This window comes from Haliaeetus albicilla, chromosome 12, assembly GCF_947461875.1.
Source record: "Haliaeetus albicilla chromosome 12, bHalAlb1.1, whole genome shotgun sequence".
NCBI lineage: Eukaryota > Metazoa > Chordata > Aves > Accipitriformes > Accipitridae > Haliaeetus > Haliaeetus albicilla.
In genome coordinates this window covers 25,126,192-25,143,744 of record NC_091494.1, presented here as the reverse complement: position 1 = coordinate 25,143,744, position 17,553 = coordinate 25,126,192, and the positions used below count along the sequence as shown (strand labels likewise).

Here is a 17,553-nt window from a genome sequence, read left to right as displayed (position 1 = left end):
GTCCCCATCACACCTCCCTTTTACCCTCCTCCTGCCATCCTCACAGGGAAGGGCTCTCCCTGGCTCCTGCAGAGCAAGGCCTCCATAAAGGTCACAGGACTGAGGCCCTACAGAGAAGACAACCTTGAAACTATGGCAACCCTCATTCTTCACAGAGCAGAAATAAAATCAGACAAAGCTTGTTGAAAAAAAAAATTTAAAAAAATTAGTAGCCTCAGACCACCCTAGAAACTTCCCAGCCCTGTCCCCAAAGCCCCATTACTAATTTTATATCTAACCAATTTCCAAAGTGACCTCTATACAGGTGTAGAGCTCTCTGTAACTGTTTTTTTGCACAGCAATTATCTGGTGGCCTTCCCCCCCCCGCCCATTTTTATTATTCATGGCATATTTCAATTGGTCACACATATTGATTTCCAAGAAATTACTGGTCTGCTCTGACCTACCAGTTTGCAAGTCTTCATAGTCTTTGATATCATTTCCAGGCGTTTGCTCAATGATCAGTTCTATTTGTCTGTCTGTTAAATACTGTACATCATCATTCTGACTTCTTCTATGCTGTTCTGCAAGGACAGCTTCTTGAAGACTAAGGTAACTTCTTGGTATCTGCAAGCCACACAAGAAAAATAGCAGGATCAATATCAGACAGCAACCACTCTGCTGGAGATGAACTGGCTAAGTCATCTCCCCTTTACAGGGATCTTACAGTGGTATTGTTTCCCAAAGCCAGATAGCCAATCCAAAACCAAGCCCCAAAGAAGCCCCCCTTTAGTAAGGATCACCACTAGAAAGCAACAGTTCTCACCAATCTCCCTGCAAGTTTCTGTGAGCAAATTGAACTGCCGACATCCTTCATGTTGCAAGTGACATGAAAAATCAGCTGTCGGAGTCCATCGAGGCCTTCCAGAGTCTTACATGAGAGCTCACTGCAAAAGTCATGCAAGGGTGAAGATTATCAAACTTTATCAGCACACTGGCTTCCTTTCCAGGCTCACTTTCTCTTATCAGTGATTTTAAATTTCCTGTGTCAGATGAATGGGAGGAAGGCTGTCAGTGAGCATTTTTAGCTTTGGAGAAAAATAAGAAGCAGCCTGGGAAAGATATATGAGGCCAACCTCTGCTCTGCCTGCTTCATTTGCTGTGCACTGCTCTTCTGTCCCCTATGCACCACAACCTCTGGGGACTTCCCTGGCACACCAGCCAAAGTCATCACCCTTTTTCCCTTCAGTGCTGCACACGTCCTGGAAGGAACTGCAGGAAGGAGGAAAACACTGCTCTGCCAATCACTGGAGACGAGTCCAGTTCTCCCTGCCTCAGATCAAAGAGGCATGATGATGACTACCAGACACCTTTCCCACCCTCATTCTGGCCCTTGCTCAGCTGGATCTTGTGATCTGGGAATTGATGCTCAGATCCTAAAAGCTGGCCTTCATCATCTCTTTTAACAGCTAAAAACCTGCCCTCTCCCCAGCTCCGACTATTTTTGGCCTTTTTGTGGGCTGGGTAAGAATGGTTCTCTTCCACTTTCCCCAACAAAGGGTCTTTCTAACTCATCCTACACATGTTCCTGTGGCAGACAGAAAATCCTTTTCTAAAGCAATATGCTTTATCTTAAACCTCAGCCATCAGTGGCACTGGGAATCGTTCACTCACTGGGATGCTGGAGGACCAGCCTGATAAAAGCACTCTGGGCTCACCCACACAAGGCTTTCACAACACACACTCCTCGCACTCCTCCGGCTGCCTGGAGTGCTGCTCACAGGAGCCCCATCAGGTGGACGATGAAGTGTAAGGAGAGGCACAGGAGGGAGGACATATGAAATCAGGCTCAAGTCCAACTGGGACGAAATGCAGGGGAAAAGGAAGGTAAAGAAGGGGAACAAGCGGGATGTGTGGCAGGGTGAAAGTCCCCTTGAGAAAGAATGATTGAGATCATGTTAGGATGCTCTGTGGTGATGGGAAAAGAGGCTTGAGGATACCGAAGCACAAAGCCTTCTCTTTCTCAGGCTGAGTCGCTGTCCTCACACTGGGTCCCTGGTACTCCTCTTAATAGAGAATAGCCAGCAGGGATGCCCGACGCAGCACTTGCATCTGCAGAACAGAGTGTGGGAGGTCTCCTGATGACTTTGCCAGGCAGCAGATGCAAAGTGCTGGGGACATTGCAGCACCCTTCTTTACTTGCCAGCCACCACCTGCTCTTGCCCCAGGCATTGGCGATTTCACACGGTTTGGTGCCAGCCTGCTGCATCCACGCTCCCCACATGCTGTGCACTCCCTTGGCTGACAGACCCACTTCTTTCCCAGCCAGAGAAGCCTCCTCTCCCCAAGGGCATTCTCTGTCAGCCGAAGGGAAGGAGTGGCATCATACTCCATGGCCTGACTGACACCAATCTTCCACACCCACTGAACTCAGATGGCACAGGTTTGGACTGTCTGGGGCTCAGGGGGCTGATCCACTCTTTGCCCTGCCAACACTGCCACATTCTCACATCAGGTAGCAAGAGGTTCCCACATGGCCTCCCCTTAACAAACCCCACAGCACCCACCCTGTAACAGTCATGCTCTCAAGCTTTGCAGCATTAGTTACTCAATCTGTACCTTCTCTCCTTGTGACTAATAAACTGTATCACCATTTAATGGTGAGAAACCTAAGTGGAGCAGGAGCACTAAAACAGGCTGGCGAAGGTCATGACTTTGGAGCTTCCAGCTCTCAGACCCATGATCAGACCCCTGAGCAACACTGAAATTCTCTCTGATTATACTACATTATCTCAGTCAAAAATAGATGAAATGCAATGCTGACGAGTCTTTAAATCAGTTCCGTTGCCAAGGAGATTAAGTATTACAAAATTGTTTAAAGTGACATAAAATAGAGTGACTGAGCTTCATAAAGGCACAAGTACTTACTGCAGGTGCTTGAATGTGATATCTGGGAAGCCAGTTGCTCTGGATCCAGAGGGAGACCGACAGAGAGCCAAGACATACGCCCTCAGAGTTGCTATCCTCTCAACACGGAATTTAGTTTCAATTAAATCAAGGTGTGTTCCTACCACTAACACCACTGAATTTGGAGCTTTGGCCTGTAAGAGAAAATACTGACAATGATCTTGTCCAGATAACGTCATGGTAAATTCAGTGAGGACATGTGAAAAGTATAACATTTAAGAGGGGGTAGTCATATACATTAATAAAATGGAATATATATATAAAATGCAGGCAACCTGTTGTGGCAGCTTGACAACAGCAACAAGTACTCTAGGTATTACAGAAGTTCTCCTGCAAAATATGGCTTAATCATCTGCTGCTACTGCAGAGCACAAAACTGTCAGTTTGGGTTCATTACATCAGGGCTTAACATAAAGGGAGTTGCCATGTGGTATTAAGTTGCTAGGAGTCAGCTAAATGATAGGAACTATGTCCACCCAGACAAAGGAGAAGTTAGCTTAACCTGTAGCCAGATCTAACTCTGATATCCTGAAAAAGGCTAGTGACACCCTGGAATGGATATCTGGGGAAGTTATACAAACTTTTTCACTGGAGGTATATGGAGAGGCGAGATAAACTGCTAGAAAAGTCTAAATCTACTTAATCCTGAATCAGTACAAAGGAATGGATTAGATGATCTCATGATTTCTTCCAACCCTTCCACGATTCTATTACAGCACTGGAACGTATCCAGATTTCAGGGAACACACTGCCAAATACAATGGGATTGCACAGACTTAAGCAGGGATCAGCCTGCCAATCCAAACGACTTCGACCACAGAATAATATTCAGATGCAGAAACATATGCTTATTTGCAGTCTATCCATTTCTCTCTTATGATGCCCACTGAAATCTCTTAAACTAAATGACACCAAACTCAAACCCGGTGCAGACACAGGAGTGCTGGCTGTACCAAGTCAGACCAAAGGACTCACTTGGCCAAATATTCTGCCTGGAGGCTAATGAAGAGTATAGGCACAGAGGAAGCATGTAGAGATTTTCCCTGGTGTGTCCTCCCATTGTCCAGCAGCCTGAAGCTCACCAACTTCCTAAGCATGAGACAGTATCTCTGAATTAATAGCACTTGATGAATTTTTCTTCCACTAGCGTGTTTTTTGAACTTCTGACACCCACAGCACATTGTAGTTCCAATAAATTCCACAGGTTAGCTATCTGTTGTGTTTAGGATATTTCCTATTGCTTCTTTCAAAGCTACCATCTCATTATTTCATTTGATCTCTCCTAATTCTTCTATTGTAAAAGATCATGAACAAAGACTGCCTTGTGGTTTTCTCCTTACTCTGGTAAGTCTACATGCAGCCCTCCTCATTCGCCTCTTTCCCAAGCTGAAGAGGCCTAATCTATTTAATTACTGTGCACTCAGAAACTTTTCTATACTTTTAACCATCATGTTTATCTTTCTCTGTATCTTTTCTGATGCTACTACGTGCTTGTTGGGATGTATTAAGGACACAGGCACATCATACATTTTTGAAATATCATAATTATGCTTTCGGCTTTGTTACCTAGTTTGGGTTTTTGATTGCTGCTGACCATTAAGCTAAAATTTTTGTAATGTCAAGATGCTTCTTTTTTGAGAGGCACTAGCTTAGATCCCATTTTTTTGTATGTAATGTTAAGACAGATATTAAATAATAAAGATTTACAAAAATTATGAACATGGTATTATAAAAATCAATCAAAGCCAATGAATTCACTGCAGCTCTGAGTCTCAGCTGAGAGCTGCCTGGGAGATACTCTCTAGCTTACCTGAATCTAAAGTGTTAAAAGTATAACCTCAAGACTAATGTGTGTCTAACCCACACAAGAAAGAAAATGCTTCAAACCCTCCTCTGAGCACAGTGTGGTCAAACACTAATTCCAAAATAAGTATGTTCAGCCTTACTTAGCAAGGGTTTATAAATCAGCTTTTGTTTCATTCTCTGATGTGTGTTAGGGAGAACAAAGCAAATGATAAATTTAAACTGTTAAATATAGCGATACGCCTACAGCATAATGGAAAATTAATTCCAAAAGCTATGCAAAATTCATAGCTTGTGGAGTTTTAAAAGCAGACCAAAAAGAATCTGTAATATCACATATCTGTGTGCTGAGCTACTACTTGATAAACAGATACCCCAGAGTCCACCAGTGACTTCTTACCTCAATGTTCAGCAACCAGAACTGTAAGTTTGCCACAGCTTCTTCCCCTAGTGCCAAGTTCCATACCACTATGTACAATGCTTTGTCTGTGAAGAAACACTGATTGACTGTAGACATGCTTGCTGGGCCTCCGATATCCCAGACATTGAACTTCACTGAATCAACCTACTTAGACAAAGAGAAGTGTTCAAATCAAACGGTTGCAGTAAATCACAGGGAGATAATAGCTGAAGTATAAACCTACGCCTGCATAATGTATGACACAAGAAGGGTTTCAATGTCCTAATTGTGCCTCCAGGAAAGACAAATCAACAAGCAATTGTTAAGCATGGCTACCACTTCCCCACAGGAAATCAAGACTAATTACTTGCTCCTAAAACGATAGAGGTGCCCTTAATGCTGTGGATTCTCCAGTACAAACAAGGGTCTCATTCTGAGCCCTGTATTTCACTGGCTCTGGAATAGAAACTGTTTCATCCTTGTCTGTGCCACGCTTGACAGGACCGTTGAAGCTACTTATCTGCCACTGCTATGGGGAACAGGAAACCCCCTGCTGAAATCACTTCCACTGAGCTCAGCCCTAACTGAGCCAAGCAGAATATAGATGCTCAGGAGATGGGAAACTTCTCAAGCCTTTCATAAACACCTCCTGCATGTCGCTCAGAGGCTTCTGATGTGTGTGTCACACCAGAGATGGGCCAGAATTACAGCTACTGTAAATCAGACTCACTGATTTTTGGGGGAACGTGTAAATGGAGGTCATTCTAGCTCCGGCTCCCTTCCAAGTATCTCAGCATCCATTTCTCTGTGCAGCCCCACAACAGCACCACGAGGGAGCATGGTGCTCTGCTTAAATTGTATTCAGGTTCCCAGTTGCAGTAGGAAGCACCTACATACTTTGGAGGCTCTGTCTCTAAATCACTTGGCCCTGGGGAGGCAAGAAGCCTGTGACCGAGCAGGAAACCAAACCCTGCTCTAGTCACCATCCTCAGAGCATAATGTAACACCGAGTGGGCTCTGTTTACTGGTCCAGGTCCAAGTACTGACTGATCCCACATGACAAGTTACCCTATGAGATTTCAGCAAGGAGCTAAGAATCTCAGTAGGGCTCTGATCTCCTAGCATAGTCCCAGTTTGAAGTTTCCCAGAAACAGCTGGAAGAACTTCCATATTGTTTAAGCCAAGCCCTAACTAGCACCAGGACTGCCTTGTTCATCCAAAAGACCTTCAGCTATGGGTGCCTGTATGTACAGACAGAGACTCAGAGGTAGGGACAAAAGCCCATTCAGCATCTTGATCCCATTCCACATCTCTGATGCTGTCTAGGTTTTTATTTTATTCATTAGCACTTAAACATGACAAATCCCTTCTCCCACCAAAGTCTTCTCTTTAAGAGTCAGGCTGTGCTTGCTCTTTTTCTTTCTGTCCCTGGCCTGGCATTCTTTGTTGTAGAATAGCTAAACTCAGCAGGCTCCTCCACTCCTTCCAAAACAGTCTGGTGGTCATGGATCTCATCTGGGAAGGGAGAGCCATGCGCTCACACAGCCTTAGCTCTAACAAGACCTCAGGACCAATTCTGCATGCTCTAATCCCTGTGTTAATACACAGGCAGTTGGCAGGGCCACCTATAAATGCTTGAATGAATTCAGTGCTGTCCAAATGAGTTCAGTGTGGGTCAACACACTCCCTGAATGAGCCATCTGAGATTTGTGTGGTTAAGGTATGCCTCAGACATCCCTGGATCACACCAGAGGTCAGGCATCCTATCTTCCACCCACCTTCCCCACCTAGGACAGTTCTGATATCAAGGGAGTCCAGCTTTAGGTACTGATGTCCCATTTTCTGGCCCCAAATGAAAGGACAATCTGCTTTAGATAAGCTGATTTAAAACATTCTCTCAGAATCAGTGTTCAAAAACCACCCAAGCTGGGAAAGCCAGAATTTAGGCAGTCTACACATGGCTTCCTCTCTTTAGGATACAAAGTTGAGTGCTCAGGAAAACAGAACTGTCCTCTAGTAGTACCAACTGGAAACGAAAGAAAGGAATTGTGATGGGTCTAAAACCACGTTACTTGTGAGGTCTGGCTCACAGGTAATGGAAACCGTTCTTTGTAAAAGGGCAGGCAATTTCAGCCTAAAAGGGACACTGCGGGGCTCAAACATCCCACTGGGGCTAAGGATCTTTGATTGTTTTTCACCTTTGCCTTGTGTCCCACTGGCTTGGGGAGCTCCCATTTTGTTGTACGTATGGTGGCATCACTGTGCATCATCTGAGGGACTTTTCCTGTCTGTAGGATCTCAATCAGCGTCGACTTTCCCTGTCGTGGAGGACCAATGATGATCATCTTCATTAGCTTACACTTTTCAGCTTTACGCAGCTGTGCTCGTAAGTATGCCAGCACTGTTTTAGGGCCTATGGGGGGGAAGTGAACAGGCTTTATCTGTGGTTAGCAGTTACAAATGTACATATGTACAGCAGGACTGCACAAAACCTACTGCTGCAGACACATCAGCTGAATTAATATTTTCCCTGCAGTTTTGCTGTGGGCTGAGACAACCCAGAGAATAAACAAAGAAACTTCTAGTGGACAAACCTGAGACAGAGACCCCAGAAAAAGGTCACTGCTCTGAGACTCTACAATGGAGCACTGTAAGAAGAAACAAATGCTGTGGCTCGTAGGCTTCAGAAGCTCAAAGGAAACATAAAATACTAATTTAGTATTGGAAAATACTCAGTTTTTCCTTCTACTTTTATGTTCCCAGTTAAAATTAGATTTAGGCTTCAACAGTGCACTGGAGAAGGAATAATTCCTAATAACTTTGTTCCCACAGGATTTTCTTATTAAAACACACAAAAAAGAAGACAGTATTGTAATAGATCCAAAAACCTAGCAGCTTACAATAAAGTCACTTCAATGTGACTGCTGATCCTAAACAATTCAGTCTTTAGAAAGACCGTCTAAATACCCTAAAACATATACATTCAGGAAGCAAGACACGGAATTCATCCGGCATGCACACTGCAAATGAATATTGCACTTATAAATCATCATTTCAACATGTGATCTATCTTAAATTTATCATATAGCCAGAGCTTAGCACCGATTATCAAATTTGCAAATATCCGTAGGAGGTTTCCCTATGCAATTCCAGTTAACTGCAAAAAGTGCTTGGGTGCACACTGTCTGTTCCTGTTCAGGACCATTAAAAGGAAGCGATTTTCATTATATGTTCAGTCAATTTAATAAAGAACACACAGGATCAGCCTTACCCTCTTTTCTGATCTCTGCAGGAACGTTACTGATATTTAGTTCCTCGATATCCAGCTGCCAGAGATTAGCCAGCTGTCCAAGTTCTGGAGGAAGCTCTCGGATACCAGGGTTACTGTACAAAAACAAATAAATCTACCAACAACCAGTCTTTGTGTGTAAGTAGCTGCTCTCACGGACTCTCAGATTACACTATTCTCTCCTTGCAGAAATCTTCCATTAACATTTTAATAAGACTACTCAGCACTTTAATAGTAATTTCCATCCTAAAAGTGATGTATAACCTCAATTTATCCTCTGAGGCAGACGAGTGTAATCATCTTTACTGGATAGTTGAGGAAATAAAGGCAAAAATGATGAGTTATTGACTCTAATGCTATAGAAGCTGACAGCAAAAAGCCAGAATGAACTAGAGGCACACTAGATTCCCAGGCCTGGGTTCAAAGCACTAGATCATCTTCCCTAAGTCAAAAGGGTGGCCTCCTCCTTATCTAAAGCAAATGATGGGCACAGTTCTAATAAGGGGCTGACTATTTCCAGCTTTTTGACTTCAAAAGCACTGGACATCTGGGGTGGGACTCCACAGAAGACTGGTCACTAAAACAACATGGAAATAATACCGCATAGCTTTTCCAGGACACGGACTTACTTTCCTAAATAAAGTTCTGTTAAACCTTTCAGAAGGCAAACGGACTGTGGGACAGAGTCCAGCTGATTGTCATTCAGATAAAGGACTTCCAGAGAATCACTCAGAAATGCTGGAAACTCCAAAAAAGGACCTGGAACAAGACAGGAAACAAGTTGCACCTTTAAAACGTAACAGGCACCAAGGCTCTGAACCAAGAGCCTTCACCTTAACTTTATAGGCAGGACATGAGGTCATGTTGCTTGGCAGGAACCACCACAAAGCAACAGCAGAAAAGCAAATGGCCTTCAAGGGCAATCAAACATCAATGCTCACATCTCAATTTTTTAAAACCATTGCGATGCGCATGTTTGAAGGTGACAGTCTCCAGGACTTCTTGGGTGCTGAAGGAGGAACTTGAGGCCTGCTAAGACAACTACACATCAGAGGACAAGTGGCATTATATTTCTTGCTGTTGAATAGCTGGTAATACCTTGTGAACAGCCCCTATTCCAGTCTAACAGCTGGAAGTGAAAGGGCGTACCAAGGGCACAAGCGGTTCTCAAGATGTTTTTTCCCCTGCTGCCTGAGAAAAGCCAGAAGCTGGTCAGAATTTATGTTCAGGCCCCACACTGCATCCTGGAACAATTTATGGTGGATCAAAGTCAATAACAACAGAGAAGAAAACCCAAACTGCAGCTGACAGACTGCTAACCTATGTTGTCTCTAAAACACTGCTTGCATTTGCCCCTCTGTTCTGTTTTAGACTGCAAGGTCTCAGAGCACTTCAGACTTCCTACATGTCTGAGCAGCAACTAGCGTATTTTGGGACCAACCCAAGAAATAATAGCAACAACTGCATGGCTGAGTTGCTGCTGCTGGAGAGGTTCAAACAAAAGGAAATTCAGCTGGTTCCAAAGAGCATCATTTCACTCCACAAATTACTCCCGGGACAGCGGCATGAAAAGCTGCCATGAATTGTGCTGCTGTCTTAAGAGTGCCACATGTATCTACCAAGAAGCATCCTGAAGTCAAGCAAAACTAGGCCACACAGGGACAAGCAGATTCTGAGTCTCTGATTAGGAAAGTACAACCAGCACCATCTGCTGCCTCCATGGTCAATAAAAAAGCAACTCCCTGAGATGCGAGACACACCCTTCCTCAAGGATAGGACAGTTGCATTTCCACCAAGATCTTCTTCCCTTACAGAGAAGACTTGAGGAACTGTAACTAGACTTAGCCAAAAAAGAAAAAAAAAAAAATGGAAGAGGTTTTCTCAGAAGAAAATTCCCCAGTTCTAATATTAACAGCATTTCGAGCCTCAAGCTATGATCAGAAAAGGAATAAGATAGAGTCCCACTGTCTGCAGGGGTGTTTTATGTATATGACAGGACTGTCTGGTGTGGGCAGGGTGTCACAGTCCACCTTTGAGTTTTCAAATAAAAAACCATCTTTGGGATTATTTTAGGAGAACAGCAGGCTTATTCATGGATTCAATTCACTTCCTTTCTGGCTCATCGCTGGACTTAAACTTTTCATTGTTCCTCTTCAGTATGCACCTAGGCACAGACAGATTTAGTCCCTCTTGGACACATAGGAGCAAACACCTAAAATAGTAGCAATACTCTCAATTCACCAAAGAGTCCCAGGCGGAAAGGAGTGTACTACATTGGAAGCAAGCTTGAGGTGTTTATGAATTGTAATTATTGATTCATGAGTTATTTATGATTTCTCTGGCTTGAGCTCAAATTTTCTTTTAAAGAACTGTAGAAAAATTAAAACAAATCCCATCTTGAAAATATATTTTTGGATGAGTAAACACCACCAACACCACATGCGTGTGCAAGAAGTTATTTTAAAATTTATCAATCAAGTATAGTGAGCATCCATAAATTATTCTCCTTAAATAATCTAGACTTAAGTAAACAGCTTTGTTGGTAAAATCATATGAAAACCTGCCCCCCACCTCGCTAGGAGACTTCAGTGAGCTGCTGATGTACTCCAGCTTCTGTTTTCTCTTGATGTTCTTTAAATTCTTGGCCACATCCTCTAGTCTCACCAAGCTACACTTGGCAGAGGAACAGAGAGAAAAAGATGAGCTGGCTTTGCTCTGTCTCTGTGGCTATTCAACCGTGGCACCAGCCAGGTGGGTTACTCTGCACCCTCCTGCAACCTGAGGCAGCCTCAGGCAGCTTGAAGTTGCACCAGGGTATTAGGTCCCAAGGCTTTTCAAGTGGTACTAATGCAGAGTCCATCCTCTCCTCCTTCGTGTAGAGGAGTTATGCTGGGTTTGCAGCATGTAGAAATTTCCATTAGGACAGTAATTCCCTTTTATAGCTGGTTTTAGCTGCCTTTGCCCGCTGCTCCTGACCTTCTCTCCCCACTGGGAAATGCTGCTGTAGCCCTTCACAGAGAAGCTCTGAGGATGTGTCAGACTCCACAGATTCACAAGATTCAGACTCCTTTTCCAGTTCTTCTGTGTTCAGGTTTTCACTGATGTCACAGCATTTCTATTTCCATCTCCTACTTGCAAAACAGTGCAGACCAATCCTTTCTCCTCCTTAGGGTACACAGACAGGACTTGCTGCACAGCAGCCTCTACTTCCATGGACAGAAAAATGAGGTAGGATTAGCTTTGCCTGGAGGTCCAGGTAGAGCCTCTGCCTCCCAGATGAGCAGACTGGAGGTTAGGACCTCCAGTCCTAAGCTATAGCTATGGCTGTACTTGGTGCATTTACCAATTTCACCTATTCATGTTGACCTGAGACCACGAACAATTTTCAGGGGAACTGAGGAAAGCATTTGCTCCAGGAGGGCCTCTCCCTCCCACAAGCAGCTGAGGGCTGCTCGGATGTGCGTCATGAAGACGCCAGCTCTATTCCACTCTGCTATTTGCAAAGAATGCTTTAGAGCAAGCCATTCTTCAGGCAGCCGAGAATGAGAAAGCTCTCCAAGTGCTTTAAAATAAAACAAACAAACAAAAAGAAATGCAGATGAATCCCACAGAGAGCAGGAAGCAGTGCAAATATCTTCAGATATTCCTTTGTTCTCTTTAGGATTTCAAGTGCACTAATCCAGGACATCTCTTCTGCTCTGCCCCAAAGTGTGGGTGCAAATCACAGAGACGGGAAAACATGCAACTTACAAATTCAGCAACAGAAAGAATCCTAAGAGTAATAAGACTAATTATGGGTTAATTTCCCTTCAACATACCAGTTAGTACTCTGGCTAAAAAGAATAACCTTCATGAAAAGAATAAAACCTCAGTGAAAGGAACATGTTCCACTCATTCTTCATCTTTCTATATTGATGGTACCAACCAGCTGCACCACTTCTTTAGAAATATTTTATCTAAACACATAGCCTCTTAATCTAAATGCTGTTGCACTTAAAATTGCAGATGAATTTACACCAATTTCCCTCCAGCCAAACTCCACAGATTCCTGCTGCTTCACAGCTCACGTGGCATTCTCAGCACTTACTTCCCCACATTTGCACTGCCATGCACCTTACCTGCCTCTGGGCCACAGCGCACCCTGCTCTTCGTGGTGAAAAAGGGAATCCGCTTTGTTTTAAATCCCTCATCACTCCTGCGGGCCAAACAAAACGGTGACATGTGGAGAAAAGAGCTTGGACACAGCAGTTGAGAACTGTGCTGCAGCTGCGTGCCCAGGACACTATGCAGTGCAGAGTCTGACCCCACTCAAGGCTGTGGGATTCACAGCACAGCTCTCATGGGTTTCTGTCTGCTTTTGAGAGATGGGATTGAAACCCACTGTGCAATCACAGAGCTAGACTCTACCAACATTTGTCCAGGCCCAATGGTTTTCTTCTGGGAAATTAACAGAGCTCTGCAAGGCAACGCATTCAGCTCCCAGGGCAAGAGCACTTGACCCTCAGCTTTATGGGTGTCAACGTTAAGTAGGCTGTCAAACAGCAAATTCAACAAGCTTCAGGAGAAGCACCGGAGAACTGACCTGCTGCCATTCCATGTTCTCACCAGAGAGTCTCTGACAAGATGACCCAACAACATGACTCTGGAAAGGCACTGAGACATTCAAAAAACCAGTAATTTGTCTTTTGCAACTGACACAGCAACTCATAAGGTCTCCAGAATATTTGCTGGACAGGCACCCAAGTGAGAAGATACAAGCATGACACAACACAATGCAGTTCTGGAGAAGATAAGAGACCTTTAACTTTCTCTGTTAAACATCCCTATTGTAATTTCTAAATAGAAGAACATCACTCTTTTATTGGATGACCTTATTAACATCAGCCTTCTCTATGAACTTGCAGCTGGTTACACTTCCATTTAAAATGCACAGATTTTTCATTTTTACCAAAACAATACTCCCACACCAACTACAAACTGCAGTCCAGCCAGATGGCCTACGGTTAAGATATGCTCCCCACAAACCAGTATTTGTAGTGATGAACCACACACTGGGTTAAAGAAATTTCTACATGCTCTGAAATTAAACTGCCATTATCAGTAATCTATCCACTTAATAAATGATATAGTGTGCTAAATGCCCAAAGAATCAGTAAAGGATAATTCATCACTGTCACAGACACACAATATACTTAGAGACATGGTATGTGGATATCAATGCCTTCTATGCAGGTAATTAATTCACTGCTGACACCCTTTGTATTACACGAGGGATCAGGTTTGCTATTATTTCTTCAGCTTTTGTTTTCTCAGACAAAATTTGAAAGAAATACTTACTTCCCAAGTTGGTTTTTTGAAAGATCCAGTGATTTAAGTTGTTTGCAATTCCACTTATCTTGTGAAGGCAATGTAGCTAACTGATTTCCCAGCAGCTTCAGGGACACCAAAGCCTAAAAGAGGAATAGCCTAGAGTTAGAAGACAGAGTCCATCAAACACACTGAAAGAGGTTTTTTAGCATAGCTATTAAATAACAGAAACATGAAGAAAGTACATCTTATTCATCAGAACACCCTGTCCGTGCTGCCTAGCATGCAAACATTTCCTTCTTGTCTCCAGCAAGTATATTTTCTGCACGAAGCAACACCACTAATAATTTTGGGAGATTATTAGTCTACTTGCTGACAGATGCAATTGGAAACAACCCATATAAAAAGACATTTTACTTTTAGTGAGGAAACCTTTCCAAATGGAAAAGAACAGTATGATTTACCTACACAGTATGCCACATTTGGATGAGAAGTCTTATATGTTTGTGCAAGCTAGTGTCAGAGTGGGTTTACACCTGTTGTGCATGCATAAAATCAACGTGCAAAATGTGAACTATTTCCCACAAGGAAAAATCTAATTGCTTTGTTATTACATGTCTATTAAAATGGAAAGGATTTTTATTAATTTTCCAAGAATTATACAAGTTACCTATTTACCTTTTTTTTTCCTCACACCAGAGACAGAAATTTTAAAAACAAGAAGTGAAGCTGATTAACACCATACAGTTAACACCACAGAGATAGGACTCAGCTGCAAATACCATGAATAAGGTTAAACACAGCTCTCCTTTAAATTTAACTGAAATATAAAAGAAAAAAATGCAGTTCCCATTCAGATTTGTAAAGTTTATGCCCTTCCACTTGCCCTTAAAAATAATGTCGAGGCTCAAATGATCATTTTCATTTGGTTGAAAAAACAATTTTCCACTGAAAAACAGTCTTCTGTGTAGAGTTTCCAACCAGGTTTATTCTGCAAGTCCCCCCTATGAAAACTGAGATAAGCAGAATGACAGCTGAATTATCTCGTGCCACAAGTACAGCAGTATTAATGAATTATACCCCATGGAAATCACATTTTACCAGCAGAGACCTCAGCTTCAAGTGTGTTTAAATATTTTATGTGCTCCACATAATATAAAAGGTTTATGCCCCTTCTCATCAAGCAGGATTAACAGTGTCTCATGAAGCCAGTCTGTTGGCCTTCCTCCCCTTTTCTCAGATTGGAAAAATATGAGGTATCCATGTGACATAAGCAATGGACAACCAGCAGTCGCTGGAATAGCAACTGTCATGCAGAACGCTCCCTCTAGTGATAAGAGAGGGGCAGCACTGGGCCTTGGTGGGACTTGGGGAAGGCAAAGTACAATACAAAACTGCAGATATGCATAGTGAACCACTACAGGAAAGGGTTAGAAAACCGTGCAAACTATAAACCCCTCACTGCCACTTGAGTCTTGACAGTCAATGCTTTTATCATCATTAGTCTTCCACTGGCTCAAACCTCCTGTTGGAAGGAAGACCCAGTCCTCACTTGGCGCCTAGTGTCAAGCTCTCTCCAAGTATCAGCATGGGGCTGTTCAATGACAATGCTTCAAACTCCTCCCACAAAATATCCCTGAGCAGGGGGCAGGATAAAAGGGAGGCTACACGTTCCAGGATTAGCACAAACTTTGTTCTGTGTGGTCTAGCTGGGGTGCTTCATTTTCAGTCAACTGTATCCATGTTACACGTCCCCCACAAATGCTGACAAAGGCCACTCTCCAGGACATCCGAGAGCCTGGTGAGATTATATGCAATGCTTATGTGCCTGCTCCATAGGGGAAAAATCAGTGACTTTCAGTTAGCTGTGGCTCTTCATGACTAATTCTGGAGATCACTAGTCCTTGTTTTGCAATTGCCTCTTCTCTCTCATCTCTAACTTCTCTATTTTTGCTCCCTTTCAGGAAGAGAATGGGTGCCTCCAAAAGCGAGACAACGGCAGCAGCAGACAACTTCCTTCAAACCTACAGCCGCAGCATGCAAAAAGGGTTCTGGTGCGTTAGATTATACCAGAGGGAAGGAACTGTAGCATCCAGATTAGGCTGCCTCGGTCAGCTCGTGATGTGGAAAAGCTGACCAGAGTCTTACCTGAATACTTCCACCCAGAGAGGGTCAGGTCTCTTCAAGAGAAGCAAACTAGTCTAGAGAATTAAGATATGGCTTGGAGCATGTACAGTTGGTTCCTTTAGAAGGCAACAGACAGGAAAGCTGAGAAGTCCTCAGCTTCTCTTAACACCACACTTCTAGTATATACATCATATTAGCAACTGTGAGCTGGTCCTAGTCCTAAGAACCCTCCACAAACCAAGCAAAGGCCAGTGATAAACTACATGTCTCACCAGCCTAGGTCAGAGACACGCTTTCAAGTCAAAGGCCTCCTCTGCTTTCAGCTTTTCCCAGGGAGAAGACAGTTCACTGCTGTTCCTACACAATAATGTAGGAATGTATAGTGTCTGCTATGTTATATGTAGGAACACGTTACTGCTCATTTCTCCCCCTTCCCACATCTACTTCTGGAGAGGGCTGGAGTGTGAGTGCAGCCCTATTCACTAACACAAACTCTACAACCAAGGAGTAGCCCAAGCCAGAACTGATCTATGCATGAGCTTTCACCTTCTATTTGTTCACCACGCTCTAGCCCTTGGGGGACTGAAAATACCTATTTATTTCTTTTATGAAGGTAAGGCTGAACAGATATGGATAAGAACCGGCACTATTTAAGGCAGCCAAAGCTCACTAACTTTGAAGACAGACCATCAGCAAAGATTGCACTGAGGTCTTCTCTGATGCCCTGTACTGGTGCTTTCACATCCCTCTGCAGCCTCTGAGCAGCAGCACCCAAAGAAATGTGCCCTTGAAGCACCATCTAGTGTTTAATATTTGTCATGGTAGCTCCCACCCACCGGGCTTATTTTTAATGCATTCAGAAAAGAAAAAGTTTCAGAGACAATAGTCCATACGATTCATTCTATTTCAGGAAAAATGCCAACTGAAAACAAATGGTTACCAAAAAGCAAAGCCAAATCTGCAGGGATCATTAAAAACTACTGAGGAAGCAAACGACTCTCAGCACTCTTCTTCTATGCAAGAGCAAGAGGCACTTTTGCAGCAGACTCCTGAGATTGAAACTGGACGTGGATATGAAGCATCACTTCTGCATCCTTCCTGCAGAGGCCAGCAGTGAAAATCATGAAACTTTTGCACAAAGATTTACCTCTGTTTCTACCTCCATGACCCTGAGTTTCACAATCTGGAAGGGAAGCTTGGAGGAAACCCCCAAGTTCTGCTTGGTTTCATGTCAAAACCATGTGAAGCCACAAATTCTGAAGAATTTTGAAGTAAAACTATGGAACTCCGATGTCCACTGGCAAGAATTGTTTAATCTACAAGCTTAAAGAAAAGAGAGATGCCAACTACCATTGTGTAGGGCATTCAAACATGCTATTTTCAGCACAGTAAGACTAATACTTAATTACACAACACTGGTGTGCCAGATGAAGAAAAAACACAATCATTTGTGAGCACACTTGAGTACGCCTGTATTTCAATGCTTGGAGCTTGCAGCTACAATGCAGTGGTTGTCTTCCAAACTGCGCTCCCAAAATCTGAAAACCACAGACATCCAAAGAGCTCTCAGAAGACCTGTGTCAAAAGACAGATACCATATCACACTGGACAAGGGCCTGAATGTAGTAATTCAGGGGGTTACTGGCTGCTCAGAGGCTCTGTGCATTGCTGTGTTCATCAA

At 43.4% G+C, this 17,553-nt stretch overlaps 1 protein-coding gene across 3 annotated transcripts in view; it reads right to left on the bottom strand.

The window, feature by feature from the left end:
• Positions 1-17,553, bottom strand: part of LRRK1 (leucine rich repeat kinase 1) — an 82,607-nt gene that overhangs the window by 26,914 nt on the left and 38,140 nt on the right. For all 3 annotated transcript variants that reach the window (XM_069798559.1, XM_069798561.1, XM_069798560.1), the window contains 9 exons: positions 13,776-13,888; positions 12,557-12,633; positions 9,068-9,197; positions 8,421-8,533; positions 7,348-7,562; positions 5,150-5,314; positions 2,908-3,080; positions 806-926; positions 447-606 (listed from right to left, as the gene is read on the bottom strand). In XM_069798559.1, the coding sequence (XP_069654660.1) occupies positions 447-606; positions 806-926; positions 2,908-3,080; positions 5,150-5,314; positions 7,348-7,562; positions 8,421-8,533; positions 9,068-9,197; positions 12,557-12,633; positions 13,776-13,888 (1,267 nt within the window). The remainder of the gene's footprint in view (positions 1-446; positions 607-805; positions 927-2,907; positions 3,081-5,149; positions 5,315-7,347; positions 7,563-8,420; positions 8,534-9,067; positions 9,198-12,556; positions 12,634-13,775; positions 13,889-17,553) is intronic.